At 39.8% G+C, this 23,968-nt stretch overlaps 1 protein-coding gene across 8 annotated transcripts in view; it reads right to left on the reverse strand.

The window, feature by feature from the left end:
• LRRC2 (leucine rich repeat containing 2) overlaps positions 1 to 23,968 on the reverse strand; it is a 179,880-nt gene that overhangs the window by 64,258 nt on the left and 91,654 nt on the right. For 6 of the 8 annotated variants that reach the window (XM_077344525.1, XM_077344527.1, XM_077344524.1 and 3 more), the window contains 2 exons: positions 13,667 to 13,759; positions 53 to 198 (listed from right to left, as the gene is read on the reverse strand). In XM_077344525.1, the coding sequence (XP_077200640.1) occupies positions 53 to 177 (125 nt within the window). In that variant the 5' untranslated portion in view covers positions 178 to 198; positions 13,667 to 13,759. Of the gene's footprint in view, positions 1 to 52; positions 199 to 8,686; positions 8,819 to 13,666; positions 13,760 to 23,968 lie in introns of those variants that run through there. The other 2 variants (XM_077344532.1, XM_077344531.1) reach the window with 2 other exon arrangements.

The following is a 23,968-nucleotide window of genomic DNA, read 5'->3' on the forward strand; positions in this document are numbered from 1 at the left end:
TTGTTTCAGTTTATAATTAAGGTACATTAAAAAGAAAAATATGTTTTCTTACTTTTCTAATGCACTTTGGGCCATTCTTTCCTTCTCCTTTTTCTGCCGTTCTTTGTGCTTCTTAACCCGAATCTCCCACATACTTCTTATGGCAGAAAAGTCGAATATTATCACCTGATGCCCCATACCACTGACATTAAGGACTGCCTGCAAAAACAATTTTATTAAGATACATTTATCAGATTCTATAGCATTTAAAATATTAAATTTCTGCTGGGGAAGCAGTGTTTCCCAACCTGTGGATCAGAATCCAAAAGTGGGTTGTGAAGTCTCTGAAAATGGGCAGCTGGCCAGTTCTCCCTTCCCATTATTCTCTTTTGGACTTTTGAAATCAATATCTGACCCTTGAAGTGTTATCTTCCACAGTATACATTAGTTAATATTTGTCTTCACTTCATAGAATCATAGAGTTGGAAGGGACCATATAGTCCAACCCATTGCTCAATGCAGGGTAAGCCTAGAGCAGCGGTCCCCAACCCCCAGTCCAGGGACCGGTCTGTGGATCAGTGGGTACCGGGCCGCAGATCCTCCTCATCCTCTTCCCCAGCTGCTGCCTCGGGGGCTGCCCCACCACTGTGCCCCACCACTGTGCCTTTGGTGCTCTCCAGCAGCCACCATGGCTGGGGCCCCCTCTTGGCATGACACCACACAGCTGCTGTTGGCAGCACCCCCCAGCGGGCAGTGGAAAGTCAGGGGTGCTGGCGGGAAAGCAAGTGTAGCAGGGGCTCTGGCAGCAGCGACATCCCTCAGCAAAAGACTACCTCCCCCCAGGCCTCACTAAAATTGACCGGTCCCCGGTGATAAAAAAAAGTTGGGGACCACTGGCCTAGACTATTCATAATAAGTATCTGTCCAGCTGCTGCTTAAAGACTGCTAGTGAGGGGGAGCTCACCACCTCCTCACACAGCTGATTCCACTGCTGAACTAGTCTGACTATGAAAATTTATTTCCTGGTTATCTAGTTAGTACTATTCTACACCTAGTTTAAAGCCATTACTGTGAGGCATATCCTCTGCTGCCAACAGGAACCATTCCCTGTCCTCCTCTGACAATCTTCCAAAGAGAGCAATCGTGTCCCCTCTCAACCTCCTCTTCTCCAGGCTAAACATTACCAAGTCCCTCAGCCTTTCCTCATAGGGCTTGATCCTATGTATGTTGCTCAAGTAAAACATGTCAAAGGCTAGAATGTAACTTCTATATTTACGTGTCAGAATGTTACTTGCTTGGTGTTTATAGTGGGGGCAGCTGCACCCTTTGTGCAGCGTTTGTTGATTTCTCTAAAAAAACAGATTAGCCAGTACAGTAAGTGGAATGCTGAACTAGATGGGTGCCAAGATCATAGTTTGCCTAGGGCACAAAATAGAAAAAACCTTCAGTCAGCCCTGGATAGGTCTCCATACCAAGTAAATCTGAGCTTGTGGGTCACCATCCTGAAAATGTTTGGAATTGCTGTCCTAAAGCACTGTGTCGGGGCAAGTTCTGGCTCTGTTATATCTGCAGTGTCCCATTAAACTGGTGAACCTGCATATGTGAACAACCTTTAGTGATTTATAGAACTGGACTTTTCTACTACAGGCCCACTCAGACCAGTTATGTCTTGCAGAGACCATGAGTAAGCAATGCTCACTGGATTTCCTGAGTTTGATGGGAAATGTTACTTAGTGACACAAAGGTATGCTATGGTTGGTATCTGATTGCTGGAGCTGCAGTAATAATGGGATGGACAGCTTGGCCCTTGTTATGGCCTGGAGGACCAACAGGTGAATAGGGTTGCATCTTCTCCTTCACACCACCAACATACAATTGCCAGCTGTTAATATTCTGACTGGAGCTGAAATTCATTTTGTTAGGAAATTAATTGGAGACTTACTCAAATTCCAGATCTGCACATGAAACTCCAGATGACCCAAATGTATGCATCACATTTCCAAAGCACACTGGATTTTGAACTTGCCTCAAACTCCTTTTTTAGCTTTCCTTATTACTCAGCACTGCTCTGCTTCTTTTGAGAATGGCATGTTTCTTAACATGAACAAAGCTAGGGATGGGCCAAGGAGGTGTTAAAAGGCATGCTGGGTTACTAAAAAGGGACATGCCCATGGCTTACTGAAGGAGACGCATTGGACCTCTTCTCTGGCAAGATCTAAAAAGCTGTCTTATTATTTCAGGCTTTGGAAAATGAAATGGTGTTATGTTTGTAGTGATAATTTGTGTTTTTCATAGCGCTTTTGGTGGAATGTTCTTGGTTAATCACTGGGTGCTATGAAGAAGTGAGATAAACATTTTTAAATAATATATAAATAGTAATTTTACATCCTGATATAAGATAGCATATCCAGTAACACAACGCCCATTGCCAGTGTTCTGGGGCAATATTTCAGTTGCTAACACAGTGACAAAACTGCCACCCACTAAATCACCAACATAAGTATAGCTATAAATCGGGGTAAAACATCTATCTCTTGCTCAGAACCACTGTTGAAGATATAATCATTTCAACTTGATTTTTATCAAGAAATGCAGCTAAGCCTTCTTTATAGGGCTTCTGGTGTTCATAAAATAGTTCACCAAGCCCATCAGAGCAAGTGCTATCAAAAGTCAGAAAACCTTTTAAAAATAATTGCTTCTACCCAGAAAAAGAAATGACTGTTTCTTTTCCCCTTTTTAAACTTCACTTGAGATTTCATTAGATGGGGGATGCCATTGTGAAGGCACTTGTTAATAATAAAATACGATAGAATTTGGGAGGGGGTGAATTGCCTATCTTTAAAGAGTGAGGGCATAACTTTCCTATAGAATTGCCGAGGGTCAGACACAACTGAAAGGATAACATCATTAAAGAGTGAGGGGGGGAGTATCAAAGGACTATTTACCATGATGGCTACACAGAGCTGCCACATTCAAAGACAAAAACGTATTTAACACTAATTACAAAGGTGGGTTGAATAAACAATGAGTATGAGCTGTGTCCTCCATGTCCTCCTTTGGATTTGAAGGCAGGATTGGGCCATTTAATGGCCCTGAAGCAATCTGAGCTACCAGCCCTTGCTCAGTGTTAAAAATGATTGAGGCATAGGCTCATTTTCCTTCTCCTGCTGGATTACTCATACTGGACCTCCCACTAGCAATATACGAGGACATGACAAGCAAGGCTTGAAAAGACGTTTTTGAAAGACATAGAAAGGAGAATATATTATAGTGCTTAGCATGTTGGACTAGGATTGGAAGGACCCAAATTCTAATGTTCATTTTGCCACAGAAGTTCACTAGGTGATTTTCACTCACTTTCACAACACAACATTCCTCACAGGTGCTATTGTAAAGATAAAACGGAGGATGGGGGACAACATTGTAAACATTCTTGGGTTTCCACTGTGGAGAAGACATCTCCAAGACGTGCACCTTACATATGTCTAAATAAATACAGAACATTACTCTAAGAATGGAGGGCTCTTTATCATCTATTATTTTTCTCCCAGTTGTTATTCCAATTAAATTCCTTTCCCCCCCCTCCCCCAATCTCCTGGGTATTTTCCTGTCTTTCTTCCTGCCAAAACCTGCTCACTATTTGTCCTTTGGATTTCTGATTAACATGCCTTTCTGAATTTTCAGTTTGTGTTATTAGTTTTTCTGCTGCTTTTATTTGTTTTGTATTTTTATTTATTTAGAATATTCCTATCCCATCTTTCTGCTCTCAACAACAATCAAGGGATCATGAATAACAACTACTCTAAATATGAATACACAATACATACAAAAAAATTACCTGACTTGGATTGCCCAGAAAAGCCCAAACCTGTCAAGCTAAGCAAGGTCAACCATGTCAAACACTGAAAGGGTGACCTCCAAGAAATAGCAGGGTCATGACATGGAGGCAAGCAATGGCCAACCACCTGCCAACATCTCTTGTCTGGCAGCCAGACAATCATAGGCTATCTTATAGACATGCCATGTGATAAATAATAATACAAACAGAACAGACCGAACATTCAATATATAGAAACAGCTAGAAAACACAAAAACAACACCAAACAATTACCAGCATACTAACAATGTGCTAGTCTTTCATCTTTCAGACAATTCAAAAGAAGAATGTCAATAATTTATGGCTTCAGTTTTTCTTTATCTTGCTCTCCCTCCGAGGAAGACATGATTATTTATCTGCTGTGATATATCAGAGAGCAGAAAGGAAAGTCCTAGCCCAAAGGAAGCTGAGAGGAAAGTCCTAGCCCAAAGGCACCCAAATGAATGTCATGGCAAACTGAGGTCTTGGTTTCTTTAAGTGTAGTCTAACATTTAACCAAAATACTATACTGGCACTCTCTTTCATGTGGAAGACAGGATACAGTGTGGTTTCTGCACATCAAGAAGCAAGGGATTCTACAAAATGGGGGCAACAGCTAAAAGTATACTCTCACAAGTATGTCAACTTCATAATTGAAGTTAAGGACTCCTGCAACAAGACTGACCAGCACATCTCAGATTCTGTCCAGGTACAATTGGGACCATTTCTGCCCTAGTGATATAATTTGAATTTGCATTTTTAAAAGGCCAAGTTTTCCATCTGTTTCTGCATTACAATCCACCTTTCCAGGCACAGACCCAAAGTGCCTTCTGACATACCATATGTTTTGGAAATTCTCGGTTACAGCGATTTCATCAGTCAAGGAGAAATCTAATTCAGGGTTGCCCAATAAAGAAATGAATGTATTTGGGGTTTCTCCTGTGGCTGCCATTTGAGTCATTTGTCCACACCCTTTTCCTCATCACCATCCTCCCTTCCCACTCCATCCCTAAACATCAGCCTTTAAAAGAAATTTGTGTTATGTTACAGTGCTGTTTCTAGCAATAAAAAAGTGGCAGTTTTCCATGTTGCAGTGCAGAAGCATTGTAACCCATAACCCGCTTTTAAAAAAACACAGTGTGGGAGAGAACTGCCTCTTATGCAACCTTCATATGTAATACTGTGTTGTCCTTCTAATGGAAATTAATTGGAGGGGGGCTATATTACAGTTCCTATGTTAATGTTTGTTTTGACACTCACGTACTCTTGTTGCATACGGAAGAACTCTGGTAATATGTTTGCTTGGTTGAGATCTTATTGTTATATTACTATCAAAGATGCTTATTCCTAACAAATAATTGGATGTAAACTTGGCAGTATTGGTTTACCTCAAAAAGAAAGTTCACTGATAATTTCCAGAGATCTTTTTTAAAATTGGCACTTAACCCTATTGGTCTATAACAGCTAGCATAAACAGGAATCTTGGGGTACCTAAAAATCATAGGAAACTTTATTCTAGCCTAAACTTTTGTGGACTGTGCAGTAATAAAATTTTGTTAGTTTTCAGGTGTCACAAGACTGTTTATTTTTATCCCTTGTAGGGAACAAACCAGCCCTAATCTTGCCTATTCTCTACAACCCCCCCCCCCATTCTAACTTCCCCCCTTTCAGGAAAATTAAACAGGTTTTCCCCCCTCTTTGAGTATACCTATCTTTCAAGGAAAGGGATCCAACTCTTTAACCCAGGAAGAACAACCCCAGGGGAGCAGGTTTACTGCGCTACTGTGCCTCAATCACAAGGGAGTATATTCCAGAATAAACTACAGTCTCCAAGTCAACCCTAAAGGGCACAATATGCTAGAGACTAATCTCCATGCTACTTATGCACTACTTATATTCCTGTCTGTGGTTTTAGATATAAATCAAGCCTGCATATGTGAACCTCTGATCAAGCCTTGCACTCCATATTTCACCATCTTTGCTTTCATCCTCTGACTCATTGACAATTTATCACCTGCATCATCTCCCATAAATATCCAGCTCTGTACTAGCAAATCAGGTGCTTGAATTACTTACATCTGGAGAAGATATATTTTGGGTAAATCCCCACTTGGATGTGAACTTTTGCAGCACTACAATTCACAGGGGGGAGGGCATTTAGCCGTGTTTTCCACACCACTTTACACTACAGAGCCTGCTGCTGCATGTCATCTTTCCTAAATGACATCTGCTTTTGAATTATTCTTTAGGTCATGGCATGCCTTCCTTAGATGATGTACTGTTATAGTATCACTCAGCTTTATGATCTATTAGTAAGAGAGATCATGAAAGCCCATATTTTTGGCACTATAAAGAGAGCCCAGAGAGCAGGCATAGAAGAACGGGTTCAAGACTGTAAAAAGGGAGCCAGTGAGTGATTTATAATGGTGTCACCTTTGACAAAGAAGCTCCTATGTTGGAGTCCATTGTAGCAGGTAATTTTGGCCTTAGCAATTCCCATTTACACATGGAAAATTTACTGATCCTCAATCAATAGGCTCATGTTTAACACACTGAGCTCGATTCATCTTCAGTGCCTCTCCAATGAGTTCATCAGATTTATACAAACAACAAATCAATGAGTCAACTTGAATTCATGGCTATTGCAGAATCTGTTTCTGGTTTCCTCATTGCATGGGATACAGCATACAAACAACTTTTCAAAGCAGTTGTTTCTATTAACACAATAGTTAAACTTGATGCATTTTTTTAGGATTCAGTTGTTGGGTGTCACATTAGAAAACATCAATTACATATTTGTTCCTGGAGAGTTTAATGATATCTATGAGTCCTCCAAGGACATTGTCTCCTCCATTTTTCCACACAATAAGACTATGTGGTAGATTAGGCTGGTAGAGTAGGGTTGGGCACTTTGGCATCTGAAGTGGCCGTTCACGCCTGAAGCAGCCAGCACCATGGTGCAGGAGGGAGAAGGGAGGCACAGGCGCTGGCACACTGACCAGCACATACATGCAGGTCAGAGTTCTACGCTTGCATGTGTATGCCGGTCAACGCGCCAGCACCCTTGCCTCCTCTCCCCCCCCACACACACCACAACCCTAGCTGCTTCGAGCGTGAACAGCCACTTCAGACACCAAAGCACCCAACCCTAGTAGAGAGTGACTAGGTCCTTATAGGCCTAATCCAACAATTTATTGCAACATCATATAATTACAAGCTTCAAAAATTGAATTGAATGTTCTTAAAGGTAAAGGTAAAGGTATCCCCTGTGCAAGCAGTGGGTCATGTCTGACCCTTGGGGTGACACCCTCTAGCATTTTCATGGCAGACTCAATACGGGGTGGTTTGCCAATGCCTTCCCCATGAATGTTCTTACTTCTCCTCAAATACATGAAGCTACATTATACTGAATCCAACCAGGACTTTGTGACCATTTCCCAACATTTTTAAAGCAAAGTACAAGAAGAAGAACTCAAGGAAGGGCTAAGGCAACTGGGGATGTTTGACTCAACCTGCAGTATTGTCTCAAATTCAGTAATCTAATGCAAGCTGCAATTTTCCCCCAAAGGGGACAGTAAGTAATAGCTACACTGAATCTAGGGAGTAGGGACTGAAAAAAGTGGTAGGCTCAAGTGCTGGAGATTGGGGGGTAGGACAAATGGAGGATTTCCTTCAAGGGTGTTTCCGTCTGAATCAGCCAAAGAATGGAAGGGTAAAGCATTATTCCAAAGTACCTCTCTTGTGCTAAAAAGGCTTTAGTTCTTTGTCTTTGAGAGAAATGCCCCTTGATGGCATATTTCAAAGTGAATCTTTTTTTTCTGTATCTGATGAAGTGTGCATGTGCACAAAACTTTCTACCATGAATAAGGTTTTGTTGGTCTTAAAGGTGCTACTGGACTCAGTGTTTCTATCCCTGTATGATTCCGATAAATCCTAGATGGGAATTCTCTGCTGTACTGGGAACTTCGCATGTCAGGTATGCTGAAACATATGCTGAGAATGAAATCAGACAATCGTGGAAAGCAGTATGACACAGACATCATGTATTTACTAATTTCTTTTGTCTCGTCATCTCATCTCAGAGAAGTTTTGCAGGTTTTTCAAACAGCACAAAAACCTGCAAAACCTGTTAATTACAAACAATACTTCTTCCATACTATATATGTCCTCTTCCATACTATATATGTCCTCTCATTCTAATACTTACTCCTTAGGGATTAAAGCATTCTGTCTTGATTGACACACAGCTTTTGCAGAGACGAGAACACAGGGGGAGAGAAATAAAGTGCAACACTAATCTATAATGCAACTTTGAGCTGTACCTCTTGCATCACACAAGATTTCCTTTATCTGTGTTAGATTTGGTGTAAGTGGCCTTCAGGTGGCATCATTCTTATGACCCTTTCAAACTTCACTCAAGATCTTGACACACAGCAAAGATAAACAACCTGTCTATTCCCACCCTCTTTATAGTAAATCATTTTCCCACCAACCTCTGTCCTTGAGAGTTAACAGCACAGATTTTGTATAACACAGAGGCAGGGAGAAAACTAGTATCAGGAGTCAGGGAAAATGAAGACAGTAATGATAAGGCATAGTAATAATAGCAATAATCCTACTATATACACTAAACTGGCTTATACGTTGGGTCAGTGGGATGATTGCACTGGGCTATCTGTCCTTCAACTACATTTGAAACAAGGTGTTTCACAACGTTATAATGCTCTGGGATTCAACTGCTTCCCCCTGGCTGCTTCACATATGCACACACATTTTGCCAAGCACTCTACACACTGCTAGCAGTACCTAACCGTATCGACATCTGATTCTCACCATCAGCAAGAAGGTCACTTACCTACACCTAAAGAGCGCTATTGTTCTCAGTTCTTCAGTGTACCCTGCAGTAAGTAAACTGGAGAGTCTGGGGTTGTTTACAGCAACAACATAGCAATTGGTAAGCCCAATATCTCCATTTGTTTAAACTTGCCCGTATGACCGGTCTCCAGGTTTGCTCATGTTCTATATTTGTAAGGTGCTAACATGATCTGGGGCTCCAAGGCAGTCATATGTGTGATAGAATATCAACACTAAAAGGTTCCACTTGGCAAAAAGTAGAACACTTTTAACAGGATAGGCATCTAACTGGCACACTAACAAGAATGACAAACATAACCTTGCTTTGACCCGTCACCCAAACATTAGTTAAGATCATACAGAAATGCCAGTGCTGTTCTGCAAGACGAAGACAACTAGCAAATTTTGCTGTACTTTAGGGAAAAGCTGTCAATAGAGGAATGAAAGAAGGACTGAAACAGTGGCCACAGCTGCCAAGTCTACTGGGTGAGTGGAGCAATGGGGCAAGTACTCAAAAGTGCTCTGATAAAATCTCTCCAGTAAAACACAGCATGCAATTAAAGGGAAAGGAGTCACCATCCTTCTGACCCTGGCAAAGTTCAGCCTTTCTGGAAATAGTTGCAAAGATGAATCTAAGGAAAAGATCCAAATTTTATTTTCTGGCAGAGCTTCAGATCCAAGACAGGGACTCTGAGATGTACAGATTAACTGTGCCAAGAACCCGCCAAGTGCAAGGATTCTCAAAGCAATTCATCTGATGGGAGTCATAATAAGGGCTGTCAGGGAGGGCTTTCATTGTGTTATGAGATCCTGTGCTTTTCACAACTGTATAGCAGGAAAATAATTGACTTCAGCATGCTACTCACTCAGCACTCAAAGATCAATCCTTATGCTACACTTGTCTTAGAAATGTCTAACCTTTGTCTTTGAAATCAGCATTCACATGATAAGCTACCCAAAGCCCAGGCTAGCTGTTTAGTACAACATCCTTGGTGAACTGGAACCACCACCTAAAGATTTTCTCTACTTACAATCTGCATCAGAGCCATCCATCTACAATGGAAACCTTTTAGGTTCTTTCCAGATCTATGTTTCTGTACACATTGCATTTTCCCTGGGGATGTCCCTGAATCAATCTGAGACACATGTTCAGAAGTTCCATGTTTCCCAGATACACAAAGGCCCTACTTAGACTAAGACCACAGCAAACAGGAAGAATGTCTAGACCCTCCCCCATCATTTTCCTGATCCACAACATAAGAATTACTATTTGCCCATGTACCATTGGAATATACATGACACTTGAGCAGCAGGGCAAATAGCAGCTTCCTGGGGCATGGGTCAAGGACCTATGCTCCCTTTCCCTACATATTGTAATCATGATCCAATCTGGGCCCGTGCATATATGGAAAGCACAGAATTCCAGAGCACACTTGAACCAGCCTGGGGTCATACTCAAAGGGAAATGTGTGGATAGACCCTTTGCCAGACAGTTTTAAAAGGCTAATATATAGCATCGTTAGCATTCAAGTTAAAAATGCATATTCCTTAAGCTAATCAATAGACTTCACATTGGAAAGGAGTGCATGAAACTCAATCTGTATCATCTAGACATGTGGCTAAAGTGATGGATGTCAAATTGGCTCTGATAGGACACTTTGCATTTGTAATAAAATATGGACAAGGAAATGCAAGGAAGTAAGATGATCAGGCAACAAATCACTAGCTAAGAACTGATCTCCTGGCCCCACAGAGTTCCAATGGAAAGCATAATACCTTAATAGAGATTTATGAGAAGCAGCAAAGACTTAGTGGATGTTTCAAGGAGGGCAGTATGTCTGCTTAGGGGCCTTCTAAACAAACTAGTTAACAAAGGAAAGCTGCTGTAGAAGGTATTTTCTATTTCTGTCATAATGTTTACATATGATGCTTAAAGGGGTTCTTGCTTCAATCAGTTTGCAGTGCACATACAACCCAACTTTCCTTTTAAATAAACTGTTAGGGAAGAAGATTTTGCCCTGTGCCTGAGGCATATGTGCTCTGAGTGCTCCCAATGGAGGATGGTTGTAAACATGCCTGAGGCTTCTCCGAGCTACTGAGCTTGAAAAAACGAGCTTGAAGAGAAGAAGCAAGAATTGTGTTCTTACAACGGTAGGATCATAGGAGATAATGGAATGGGAGGATACGGGCTGGCAAACTTGTGTGAAAACATAACCTTATGAGTGGCCATACGTAAATAATGACATGGGCTGTATTGATTACTGAAACAGGACTAGATCCTGGGACCAGACTATAGAGAAGAGGGATTGCCTTCATAAACTACAAGCACGTGGTTGGTCATGGTTACATGCAAAACACTGATTTAGATGGATTTCTGGTCCAAGGAAGAGGGCTATTCTTTTGCTTTCAGTGACATAGCAGCATTCCCATCCAAACATTACAGAAGCAGCTATGACAGCAAAGCCACTGGAGCAGCCACCACATCCCTCCAGAAAAACACGAACGGGTGCTAACTTATACATTAGATCTCCTGACTTTGCTTCAGAAACCTTTTCTGTGAGCAGCAGAGTAATGACTTCTCTAACAGCTAACCTTTGGCAGCTTTCACAGTGCAGGAAGGCAAACAAAGGTACTAGCGTCACATTGGATTCCAGACTTTTATCCCAGTCAACTCAGTAAATAAGCTGAGATTCCTCCCAAGGAGTCCTGGCTTCAGTAAGCTCAACTCTTTTGCAGTCAGTTGAATCAATAGGAAATAATAAACTAATTAAAAGGGCCATTCTGATTTTTTTTAGTAGAATGCTCAGAAGCAAGTTTCTAGTTTCTAGGATTAAAAAGGAGATCTTGATTGGGGTTTGCAGGTCCGTGGGTGTGAAGGATTCAGAAGTCCAGAGCAAATGGAAGTTCATTTTCAAATCGCATTATTTGTATATTTTAGAATGCTAAATCCATTCTTATTTTTATTATTACTATTGAAATGGAAACAAATGAAAATCTGTAAAATAATCATGCATCACCCAAGTGCATAATTGGCAGTTTGGGTTGCAGCTGCCAAAATTCTGGCTCCTTTCAGGGTTATACAATATGTCAAACATGTTTCTCTCTTGTAGGTGGATGTAAAACGAGAGCTACTGATCAATGACTGCCTGAAAAAAACTGAGATAACTATTCTTATACCCGAAATTTCCCAGCACATCCACGTAGAAAGAAAACATCTAACAGAATTTTCTGCCACCATTTCCACCATTTTATTTAATAAATGAAACATAGCAAAACTGGTCATATCTTTGTGGAGCTACTGAAGATTCACCTCCAGCATTTTTACTGAATTTTCTTTATGGAGCTCAGTCAGAAGAGAGAGGAGTAGGACACTTCTTGCAGTTATTCAGCCGACCACTGTGGCTATGCCTTTAACAATGGCTTTAGATGAGGAGATGCAGGTTATTCCCCAAAGTGCTGCTTTAATTACACCAAGGATCTGGATCTCTTCCCTTGCATGCCAGGAATGGGTGATCTATTAAAAATGAAACTAATACTGCCATCTGCTGACTGAAAAGTACTAATACCTAGTTCCCTTCACACACAGGAAGCCTGACACTAGTCATCCTCTGTTTACATTGATACACATGAAAGGGCAATGAACACCTCCAGCTTACTCAAATGATGCAGTTCATGTCCTCTGAGTGACAGTTTATTACATCTGTATGTAGAGATTCTGTATGATATTCCAGGTTTTATGCTTTAAAAACAACTTAATTGGGGAAATGAACCATTCAACAGACTAATAAAAGAGAAGGATCCTAAACAGGTATACTTGGGGCCATTCTGCACATTGAAAAAAGTAGTGTTACGCCAGCACAATGGTGGACAAGGGAGGGCGCTGGAGATGGAGATATCGCTACTTTGCCTCCACACATTTCCTTAGCATGTGGTTGCTCTTTTTTCGCTCGTGCTACATGGCTGAGGGAATCCACTTTTGTGGATTCCCCAACTAGCACTTTAAAATGGAGGATGTAGCTGCCAGTTTGTTGCTGGGATACTAGATGCTGACGATGTCATGTAAAATGCCAAAAAAAAATGGTGTGAGCAAAAGGTAAGACTTTCACTATATTTTCTGGGTATGGAATGGCCCTCAGCCCTCCTAAAATTTATTCAGCAGGGTTACTTTTACGAAATTGTCTTTAGGATTACACTGTGACCATCAGAAGACTCCAGTGCACAGAAAACAAAACTAACTTGGAATATTGTATTTAATTAGAGCAATCCTTGAAAAACTAGTTACAGTAATATCAGTTGAAAGTATTAGTCTAATCATTCTGAATTTTGCTATTCTAAAATTTGGGGGTAGTTAGCTGCACATCAGGATTACTCCAAATGCTGACTCATAAACATCCAGTATATCTATTTTGTATATATTTGACATGTCCCTATAAGAATTTGTGATGATCAAAATACCACATTCATTAACACTTGATTTTGTCACAGGTTGAAGGTCTCCTGTATTCTAAGAGGCAGTAGGATGGGATTTTATATCAGTGCATACCCTACATAAACCCTACATAAAAAATTGAAAACATTATCAACTGCCCCTTACAGTCAAGTCCCAGTGACGAAAAATAACACCCACCAGCTCCACCCCAATTTCCAGTCACTCCTCCCCAGTGTCTTAAGGAGAATCCAGGGGTGCCGTTGCTCAACTTATTGTTGTCTAATTAAGTCTGAGATGTCTAATTTGGAGGGGGCCCTCAGATCTTCCATGCCCTGACCTCAGCCAAAGCCCTGGTGGAAGATCTCCATCTTACACACTCTGCGGAACCAGGAAAGCACCTTTAGGGCCCTCAGTTTACATGCATTGTCTTACCACAGCACCAGACTGAATAAGGGATTTAAAAGAAAAGTGTTCCTCCTTTTATACATGCCCTATTTGTTGTTAAGTATAAAACAGAAAGTTATAAATCTCTATAGAGTTTCCAATACCTTGAAGGCTCCCTCAGGGTAGGCCGGCACACAGCAATAGCCACCGCCTCCAGAACCCAGGCAAGAGTTGTTTGCTCCACTGAACTCCACTTGCTGCAAAAAAAAAAAATTAAAAATATCATATCTATTTCTCTACCCCCTGACTAGACCAAGGTTTTTTTCAATGAAGCTTTTCCTGAAGTCTCCAGAAGTTTCCTCCTAAAGTCCTAATCTTCAATATCTCCAAATCTCTGTTCCCACTTGGAGGGTGGGGGAGGGGGGGAGAGACTGGATCATCCTATTGTCTCTAGCTGGATCTATTAGAATTTCTTAAGAGATAGCTGAGGTGAGACTGGAAAGCTACTGATCTGACCTCCATCCCCCTGCCTGTTCTCTGCCCAGAGAAATGTTTAAAACCTCCAGGCAAAAGTTTTATTCAGAGTTCTACCCAAGAATGCATTTCTTCCCACCACCCCAATATTATACTATTTAATATAGAAATAGCCAGTTGTAAGTATATATGTGAATATATGTGAATCAGTTTTCAGAAACAGTGAAAGAATGGTAAGGAGAGAGATTACAAGGAGAATGGCAGAATTAAAAGGTATGTATTGACATGTAAATGATCATTCGGAAGTGTCAGCAATAATGGTAACAAGCCCCAAATGAGGGCATTCAATTAAATATACTGTTTCTTCCTCTGTCACACAAATATAATAAAAGGGAGGGGAGAGGTGCAGCAGTGATTACAAAAGGTAATTACAGGTGGAGACAATGCACTCCATCATGCAGGTTGACAAATTACATGAAGGAATAAAGAAACCCTCCACAAAGAACTAATGACTTCTGTCCATGACTTACACAGAGATTAAACAATAACTTTAAAATAATTAACAAGAGAGAAGGTAATGACAGGAAAAGACCAGTTTAAATGGCACTAAGTGCTTAATTTGTTGAAATGAGTCAACCCATTAGGACCAGCATTAATCACTATGATCAGCAAATGAGTTTTTAATACTTTGAACACAACTGAAAGTTTAACAACATTATAAGGCATTTATAGGTTCCCTGTGAAATTTATAATCTAGAAACTTCAGGAGGTAATCATTCTCAGGATGTTATGCACAGCTAGGCTGTGGACTCATCCTCTTAAAACATCATCAGCACTGCCTTCCAGATCAAACAGGCTTTTTTTTCCTGTCAAAACTCTCATTTAGTTCTTTGATTTTTTGCCATTCTTAAGCTCGATCTTTCGTGTTCTACTGCAAGAATTCATCACAATAGCACACATACTAAAGAGTTTTGTGGCACCCATAAAACTTCCTACTTTCCAGTGAGGTAGTTCTACTCCCCCAGCTTCACTCCACTGACTGTGCTTAGTTTTACGCCCCAACGTCCCTTTAACGGCACAGTTATTATTATTAACAGGCCAAAATAAAAAATTAAATATCTTAAGATCTAGGTTTGTAATCCTACACACCTATATGTACACACACCTTCTGTCAAGTAATGGTAGTATCACTACCAGTGTGGTACCCTGGGACAAAGCCTTTCCAAAAAAATAAGCACAAGATGTTTGTAGTACTGCAAATGAATGACACACAGAGTTAATTCTACCTGTGAAGGGCTACACCATCACAACTGCACTTTTCATCCTAGTTCTGCTAATCCAATTAAATTCTCAATAAAAGCCTAAATATGAGGGACTGTAGAAATCAGAGAAGTTGCATTAAGATTTCTTGGGGAATGAGCTTTTCAAATTGAAGCTTTTTGAACATTAAGGCTTGCTGACCCACACAAAGGGATTGTTATCACCCCCACCCCCAAAAAAATTAATCTCTTTGTAATTGACCTCAGAAGGGCTTTAACAACACTGTAATGCACAGAATACTTCTGCAAATGACAGCTATCACTGCTTCCTCAGGGACTCCATGCTGGCAGCTTCACACATTTGTGTAGTTCTAAGAGCACTGATTACAAATGGCCTGTAATGCTGCCAGCTCAATTTAACACCAAAAAAGAGACCAATGTAAAAGGAAACAGCACAGAACACTGACATCTTTTTTTTAAAGATGTTATTTTGTTCTTGGAAAAATAACACTTGTCCTCCCCCCTCTGCAATCAAGAACAAAAAGACATCCCAGAATCCACGTTCTGCCTAAAGCCAAGTTAGTACAAATGACTATTTATCTCTCTAAACACTCAGTTCTTATATTGAGTTAGTCTGCAAGCAATTTCACACACTTCTCACATTCCTAAATATAAGGAAAAGAGACTGGCGTCATTTTAGGTCTTTTCTGCCCTGCTTTAACAAACAGGGTCCTCCTAAAATAGTATCTGTTTAAGGAATTCGTTTTTTCTTGTTTCAGAAGTGGAAATGTAGATGAAACCCATGCAATAGCTACATTCTATCTAAACTGGAGCTCCTTGCAATCCTTCATTTGGAGGAACTGAGTTGGTGTTGACAGATCATGCATTTGACTCACAATCCTTGCATAAACATTGCATCAGTAGTGTGATAACTTTCATATGGTTCAATTAATTGGGGACCTTACTTTGGCATAGGAAAAACAGGATAAATGGCCTACTGCTCCATTTTCCCAAGGCCATGGCATGCCATTTGCTCCAGCCCAAACCTTGTCCCCGTGCCCCTTCCCCCATTTAAATACCTGAGGTGTTCCACAATAAAACTGAAAATAGAGTCAAATGGCAGTTTCATAAGATTTTTTCTCTCAACTGGTAAAATTCCAAAGTAGGACATTGAGTTTGACTGTTTTTGTAAAACAGCTTAATATATGCAAAAGAAAAAAGGAAGTTACGAATACAAAGATTCACTTTGGGTCATCAAAGTGAGGACCCACAAAGGACTAGCCAGACTATGGTAGGAAGCAACAGGAGGTGTCAAAGATTGCCTAGTTCCTTAAAGAAATACAGGCAAACAAAATGAAACAAAAGAACTTCTCACTCTGAAAGAGAACTCTTATTGTTTTAAACTACTTATCTGTTCCATTGTTTTGTTAATAAGAGAGGGAACAGCAATTTGTCAACTACAAAATCCAATCCTGACTGCTTTTTTGACTTTTCCTTAGGTTTTGTTGTTGTTTGTAATCTCATGTGATTCTAGAATGATAGCAGAGAATTATGCTCAAACTCCCCAGCAATAATTGAAATTTTTGCAATGGATCTACAGAAAGGCTGATCCTCTCTGGTACTTGTGTCCACTCTATAGCTCCAAGCTGAAGTGCCTGCTGTGCACAGCTGGAGCCAAACGTCCAGCCTATGCAGAATGGACAGCTCCTCTTGCATGTTTAACTTGTGCTTCAAGTTTCTATTGTAAGTAAATGATATCCTGGTGAGATCATTAGCCACATGTTCACAAGGTTAATTGGCAATTGTGTTTTTAATTGATAAATACCTTTTAATATGATGTAACAACCAATTAGTAATATTGCTTTTATTGCCACCATCTATCTGATTTATCAGGTTAATTTTTCCTTTTTAATGCAGAAAGTCCTGATAAAACCAATTTTCCATTTTTAAAGAGCTCTTTTTCTTCTCTTTTGTTAAAAAGAGGCATTTGAGATGATGGAAGGCACCTGCTGTGATATCAGACAGATCTTTGATCGCCATTGTTTCCAGACATTTGTGGTATCACAGAGGGGGAAAAAAATGGTACTACAGTGATGTATATGTAGTGTGTCTTATGGCAACCCAGAATCTTCTGCTAATGTTCTTTCAATCAAATATTAAATTAACTATTACCCAAAATTGTAGACCCAAATAAACAGCATAGAATGTTGGGCTTCTTAGACTGGATCTTCAGACTATAGTTTGGCCTTAAAAATGGCTGTGGAAGACAGTTTAATATGTACCAGGGTCAGGTGGTGGGAAAGGGGATAACTTGACAAATATTTCCAAATTCTTTACAGTCCCAGTAGAAACAAAAAGACAGGTACAACACGGATTTTTCCTCTACTAGAGCTAAATTATCCTTCAAGCTTATTTTCAATTGACCAATTAGACTACTTGGAGCAGCCAGTCACTCAAACTTAATGCAAAGAAGCTGTACCATTGATTTCCCAATGTTATAGATAATCCAAAAATGAAATCAAAAGCCCAAAACTATAAGCCTTTCATCCAATCTTATTAGGTATATTAATCATACAACTTATTAGGTAAGAAGAGTGGATGAGAGACTTATTTTGGCCTTTTGATTTCATTTTTGAATTATCTATAGTCACTCAGTCTCAGCTTCTCACAGTCCTTTACAGCAGTTCTTACAAAGCAGTTCTGTCAGAGCTCTCTCAGCCCCACCTATCTCACAGGGTGCCTGTTGTGAGAAAAATAATGGAAGGCAATTGCAAACCACTTTGAGACTCCCTCAGGTAGTAAAAAGCAGGGTTAAAAAAACTCAGCTCTTCTCCCAGTTAAGCAAGGGAGAATCTGCATCTAGACTGATTCACAAATATTTAATTTCTCAGACCTGCCAGCTCACGGCGGCTTACAAGGTAGCAGCTGACCATTTAACAGCTAACTGTTGCTACTGCAGGAAGAGAAGACAGAACTCCTTGGGAAGCTTATTACTTTGGACTCTGCTGCTGCCTGCAGCTTTGAAGCTTTCTTGGGCCTTGCCTCCAGACTATTATCTTTTTAAATTTCCTAGTCAAGCCAAGACTTTCCAAACTTCCCTGTGCCTTCATGCTGTGACATCTTACACCTGCTTTTTCTGTGCACTGATCCTTTTAATGGTTGATGCCAATCTCCTGTCCGCACAACTTGCTCAACAATCAAGTAACAACTAGAAGAACACAAGACATACCTAGAAAAAGCTAGAATTGTTTTGCTAGGATATCTATGCTGGCAATGCAGGCCATATAGTCAATGACTCAGAAATTCTCATCAACTGAAAGGGAAAATTGTAGACTGTAACTTGTGTACTAAGGGGAACAAATTTACTAGATGATTGTATCTGATCCCCACAATTGACTGCAGACACGCACGCCCTTTCCATCCCTGTCATCCACATACACTGGACGATCCTGAGAAAATAGCAAGCTAAAATTGTGTCCTTAGAACTCCAAAATTGGCTATATTAAACAGCCTTTTGTGTCAGTAACTGATGCTGCTGTGAAATGATTTGACCTACTGTTGGAAGCCATTGATTATCTGTCAGTGACAGGATCTCCTCAGCAGGCGCTCTTGCATGAAACATTTCTATTATTAACTGTGAACATAAACTTGAGAGTATTCTGGTTCTGTCTTGATGGGAAATGGTTATAACAAAGCAGAGTCCAAAATTCTGACATGGATCACTGCAGCTGAAGTTTGTAAGTTACCCAGTCAAATATTACATGCAAGTCAATTCTATCACTCAAAAAAGTAACGTACTATAATGTGTGAACCAACATTTCTTCCACTCTCTCTCTTATGTGCTAACAAGATGTTGACAAATTAGTGGAATAAAGGGTTGTATTTGCCTCCATATTACTATAGAACTGCCAAAAATGTATGCAAGGGTCATGGCCCAACAAGGGATAGAGGCCATGGCTTTCCCATAATGTTGCCCCAACGTGCCAGTATTCAGAGGTGAATTTAGCATAAGAAGTTATCACCTGAATTCATATGTCCTGATAAACCATGGTTTGTGCAACCTTGGTTATACTACCACACATATGTAACAAACTCTGGTTTGTCTAATTCTTACCTCTACTGTACCTCCCAGATGAGAGGACATTCTCCTTTCACTGCCATGTCTGGGGACAAGAAGATGTCATCCTACTGATGTGTGTTTATTCAGACATTCCAACAAATCACTGACAGTATGAACTGTGATTAATAAATACAACTCCTACTTTGAAATCCAAGTTTGGTGTCAACCAACAAATACAATTGTGCTTGTTTATATTATGTCGGAGAACTAACTGGTATTCTATCAAACAATAGTTTATAAACTAAACTTTACTGAAGTAAACACAGCCAGTCATCTATCATCTACAGAAAAGACTGGAGTCTTGACAGAATTTTTACAAGACTCTATTTTTTTTATGCTGAACAAAACATTGTGAATAAAAATAATTAAATTCAAAAAGGTTACAATTGTACTTTGGAAAAGCAATTTTACCATAATCAACAGATACTACATTTCAAGCTATGAAAGCTTGTTGAGAACAGATTAGATTGTGGTCTAAAAAAAATTGCCCCCTCTTTTCTCCCATGACAACAATCAGCTTCTATTGTTTTTCCTTATCACTTCTATATTTTAACTTGTGAAACAAGTTCAAAGTGGTTTTATTTTTCAGAATGGAATTTCAGTAAGATGTCCCCAAGAAACCTGAACAGTTCAATGTGTCAGATTTGTTTTCAGCTTTCTGCTCTGTTCTGCCTCAGCATTTACAGTGGAAACATAATTCCTCACTTTATGGAGGTAATTGGTCAGTGGAGAAATATGGCCTCATTCTAAAAGCTTATGGGTCATCATCAGTCGCCTCATTTAGTAATATGGGAAGGAGGTTTGCACACAGCTAGATCGGGTTAAGTAGGCTCTCTATATGCACCAGTGCAGTATTTGGCTTGTTAAAAGTTAATCGCATTTTTTAAAAGCTGGAAAAAAAGGGGAAAGGCATGAATGTGGAAACCCCAGCAGGAAAAGCAGACGAGTGCAGAATTCCTAATATTATTCAATGAAACATTATTTTCTTTGGAAGAGCAATGGTGAAATTAATGTATGTATTATACCAAAATATTAATAGGAGCCTCAAAGTAGAAATATTATTTTATATTTAATTCACTGAATATATATTTATTAGTTTGCTGATAGGCAAGAAGAGATTTGCTTAGAAGCGATATCCAAGAATCCTTGGGCCTGGTTTTTGTACTAGTGCCCACTTTATTTTATTATTATTATTTGTTGTTGTTGTTGCCTGCCCTTCCTGGTAGGTTCAGGGTATACAATATAAAAAGATAACAATATAAAACATACAATATAATATAACTTATATAGTTAAAAATATACAATTTAGGATTAAAATTAAATCATTAAAAGCCACCTCCATTACAGAGAGAGGGCTAGTTCAATGGTTGAATACTGCCCCAGATGTTATTATGCGATTATCCTCAGTATGTATACATCAGCTGTATCAATGCCAGGCATACAAAACTCTTCAAGTAAGTCATGTTGCCTTCTTCCAATCTTGGCAAGGGGGAGAAAGCTGCATATCTCCTCAGAGGAGGGATGTGTGGGGATGAATTCACAGCTTGCAAAAGCCCACTATGGAAACTGATGCATCATCCTATGGTTTATCCTTCCATGGAACACATTAAGCTGCTGCCAACATTAAAATCCAGGACTTCTCTATCATATGACCAGGTGACCAGATTGTCTCACTTTTGGAGGGACATCTAAGGGTACCTGGCAAATTGTACTTATGTTGAAATTTTTAAAAAATATATATTACAATACTATTTTTGCATTCTATGAAACTTTTTGTTGCTTCATATAGACCAAATTTTTAATCAAGACCCCCCTCCCCCCCGGTCAATGGTGTCCCACTTTACCAATGTTAAAATCTGGTCACCTTATCATATGAACATATGCTAATGCCTCAAAATGTTATTTACTGTAGAAAAGAGCAAGAGTCCAGTAAACCTTCATTTTATCAAGTTCACAATCCTGAACTTTTAAGAGAAGAGATTCTTTTGTGAGCTGGAAAGACAGTGTTGAAACTTTGAAGAATCCTTCTAGGACATTTGTAAATTGTGAGGTTCCATCATTTGAGCACTTCTCTAAACACTGTCCTAAGCAGTTCTGCGAGTTCACTGAAGAGCAAGGACTTCATGAAATAAAGGTTTATTGGGGGTGGAGAGTTGTGTGGACAACAGGGTAACATCTGAAATAAGAAATCAACAGTTATTTTGAAATTTATATGCATTCTTTCTAGAAATTTAATATAGCATAATAGTTTGGGGAAAAGACAATTTGATTTCTGATTTTGAGTTAATCATACAGGGTCTCTTGAACAGTGATTTATGGTCTGTTATGGTCAAACACTGTGCAATCCTCTTATGTGTTTCTTGCTATCTACAGGAAAGTGGCAACCCTGAGTTCTTCATGTGAAAAAGATGGTCTCAAGTAATTCATGACATAGCTAGTTAATATAATCTCAGGTAGGAGATAGAGATAGAGACTGTTTTCTGCCCAAGGCTAGGGTTGCCAGCTCTGGGTTAGGAAATCCTTGGAGATTTGGGGGCAGGAGAACCCAACAGAGGCTGATGCCCGGGGGGGGGGGTGTCACTCCATGTTGCCTCTCCCCTTTTTCAGCCTGCCATTATGTCCATGATTTTGGGCTGGATAGCCAATGCAACCCATTGAGGGGCAGGCTGACCACAAGAGGGCAAATTTCTCTTCCCATGCTTGCCACGCTCAATGTTGAATAAAGGCTGTGGCCAAATATTTTATGTCAAATTATGGTTGTCAGTTAGGTGGTCAATATCCCCCTGCAAGTCAATTTGATTTCTGATTTTGAGTTAATCATACAGGGCTATCTTGCATGGTGATTTCTCGTCTGTTGTGTTACCTTCCAAGTGGCTGAATATTTCCTGGGATTACAACTGATTTCTACATGACAGATCAGTTCACCTGGAAAAAATGGCCACTTTGAAAGCCAGAAGTCCCTCCCCAGATTCTGCCCTCCATAAGCTTCACTTCCAAAATGACCAGGTATTTCTCAGTCTGGAACTGGCGTCCCTAGCAGAACTGTATGCATACAAAAAGATTCTTCTACTGGTATTTCCTTCATAGACTGGCCTAGACTGGCCTGCCATGCATACCAGAGGTCAGGCTCCTGCAGTAAGCAGTGTGCAGTTATGTAGACCTGTATGTGTCAAGCATAAACAGTGTCTGAGCAGCCCAGAGCCATCTTGCTTACAAATTAGACACACTAAGGCTTCAAAAAAAAGTTAGAGGTTTATTTAACTATTGCAATAAGGAAGGATGGGAGAAATATAATAGCCAGCACAACAAAACACTCTCTCATCCCCCTTTTTATAGTCATACATTACCATAGTCCCTCTCCTCTCTCCTCACTGGCTGAGGAGTTACAAATACCCATCTGCCTGAAAGGGTGAGACACACACACTCTAAAATAAGAAACACAGGTATGTGGTTTTCCTGTTTGTTTTGGTTCCTTGGCCCTGGCTGATGACCATCAGTTGGGGCCAGGAGAGGGCTCCCTTTTTTAAAATACAGAATTCAAATATGGAGCTCTTTGTTTGTTAAAACCTGTATGTTTTCCTAGCCAAGGGACTTTTACAGTGATTGTGACAGCTTTAGTAATGATGGTGTTTATATGCTCTCCCTTTCAGTGTAGATGTGGATTTTCCCAGTAAGTAAGTAAGAATTCTCAAGATGGTTTCCATGTATTATCAATTAAATAAGCTTTTGCTCCAAAGAAAGATTGACCAAAGTAGGTTCCCATTCATGAAAGGAGAAATAGGAGCTTGTTAGTCTTTAAAGTACCTTATTCATTTACCAGCAATGACTAACAAGGCAATCCCCTGGAATAATTATGTAATAAATATATGAGTTAAAGCTTTTATGATCAGACAGGTTAGATCTTCTGTACATGATATTATATGAGGTCAGATGAATGGCAACCTGAGAATGGGCTTTCTCAGTTGTGGCACTGAAATTGGACAATTTTCCCAGACTTTGCATGGCTAATGGAAATTATACAAAAACATTCCAATGGATACAATTATAAAATCAAAAGTACAATATACAATATGATACTAAAAGAAAAAAAAGCACTGTTAAATCCCTAGTTCTTTCCTCTATCCAAAACGATCCACTGAAATGCTACAGGAGCATCATGAAACAACAAAGTACTCATTGTAAAGATTGTGGTGGCAGGGTAGCAACTGAAGGACAGCTATGCAAACAATATACAGCCTTGCCGAACTCCTTTCTCAATTTTGAACCAATCAGTGATTCCATGTTCAGTTCTCACTGTTGCTTCTTGACCTGCATATAAATTTCTCAAGAGACAAATAAGATGCTCTGGTATTCCCATCTCTTTAAGAACTTGCCACAATTTGTTGTGCTCCACACAATCAAAGGCTTTAGCATAGTCAATTAAGCAGAAGTAGATGTTCTTCTGGAACTCCCTAGCTTTCTCCTATATGTAGGAAACCCTTATCAACCCTTATCACTCAGTTGTGATACTCATCAGGTAGCCTTTGACATGTTGGTATCTTTTAGCTTAATGTACCCCACAAGACTTTTGAAATATACAACACAATTTCATAGGATTGACTAGAGATATACAG

The sequence above is a fragment of the Paroedura picta genome, chromosome 7 (assembly GCF_049243985.1).
Source record: "Paroedura picta isolate Pp20150507F chromosome 7, Ppicta_v3.0, whole genome shotgun sequence".
Classification (NCBI taxonomy): Eukaryota; Metazoa; Chordata; class Lepidosauria; order Squamata; family Gekkonidae; genus Paroedura; species Paroedura picta.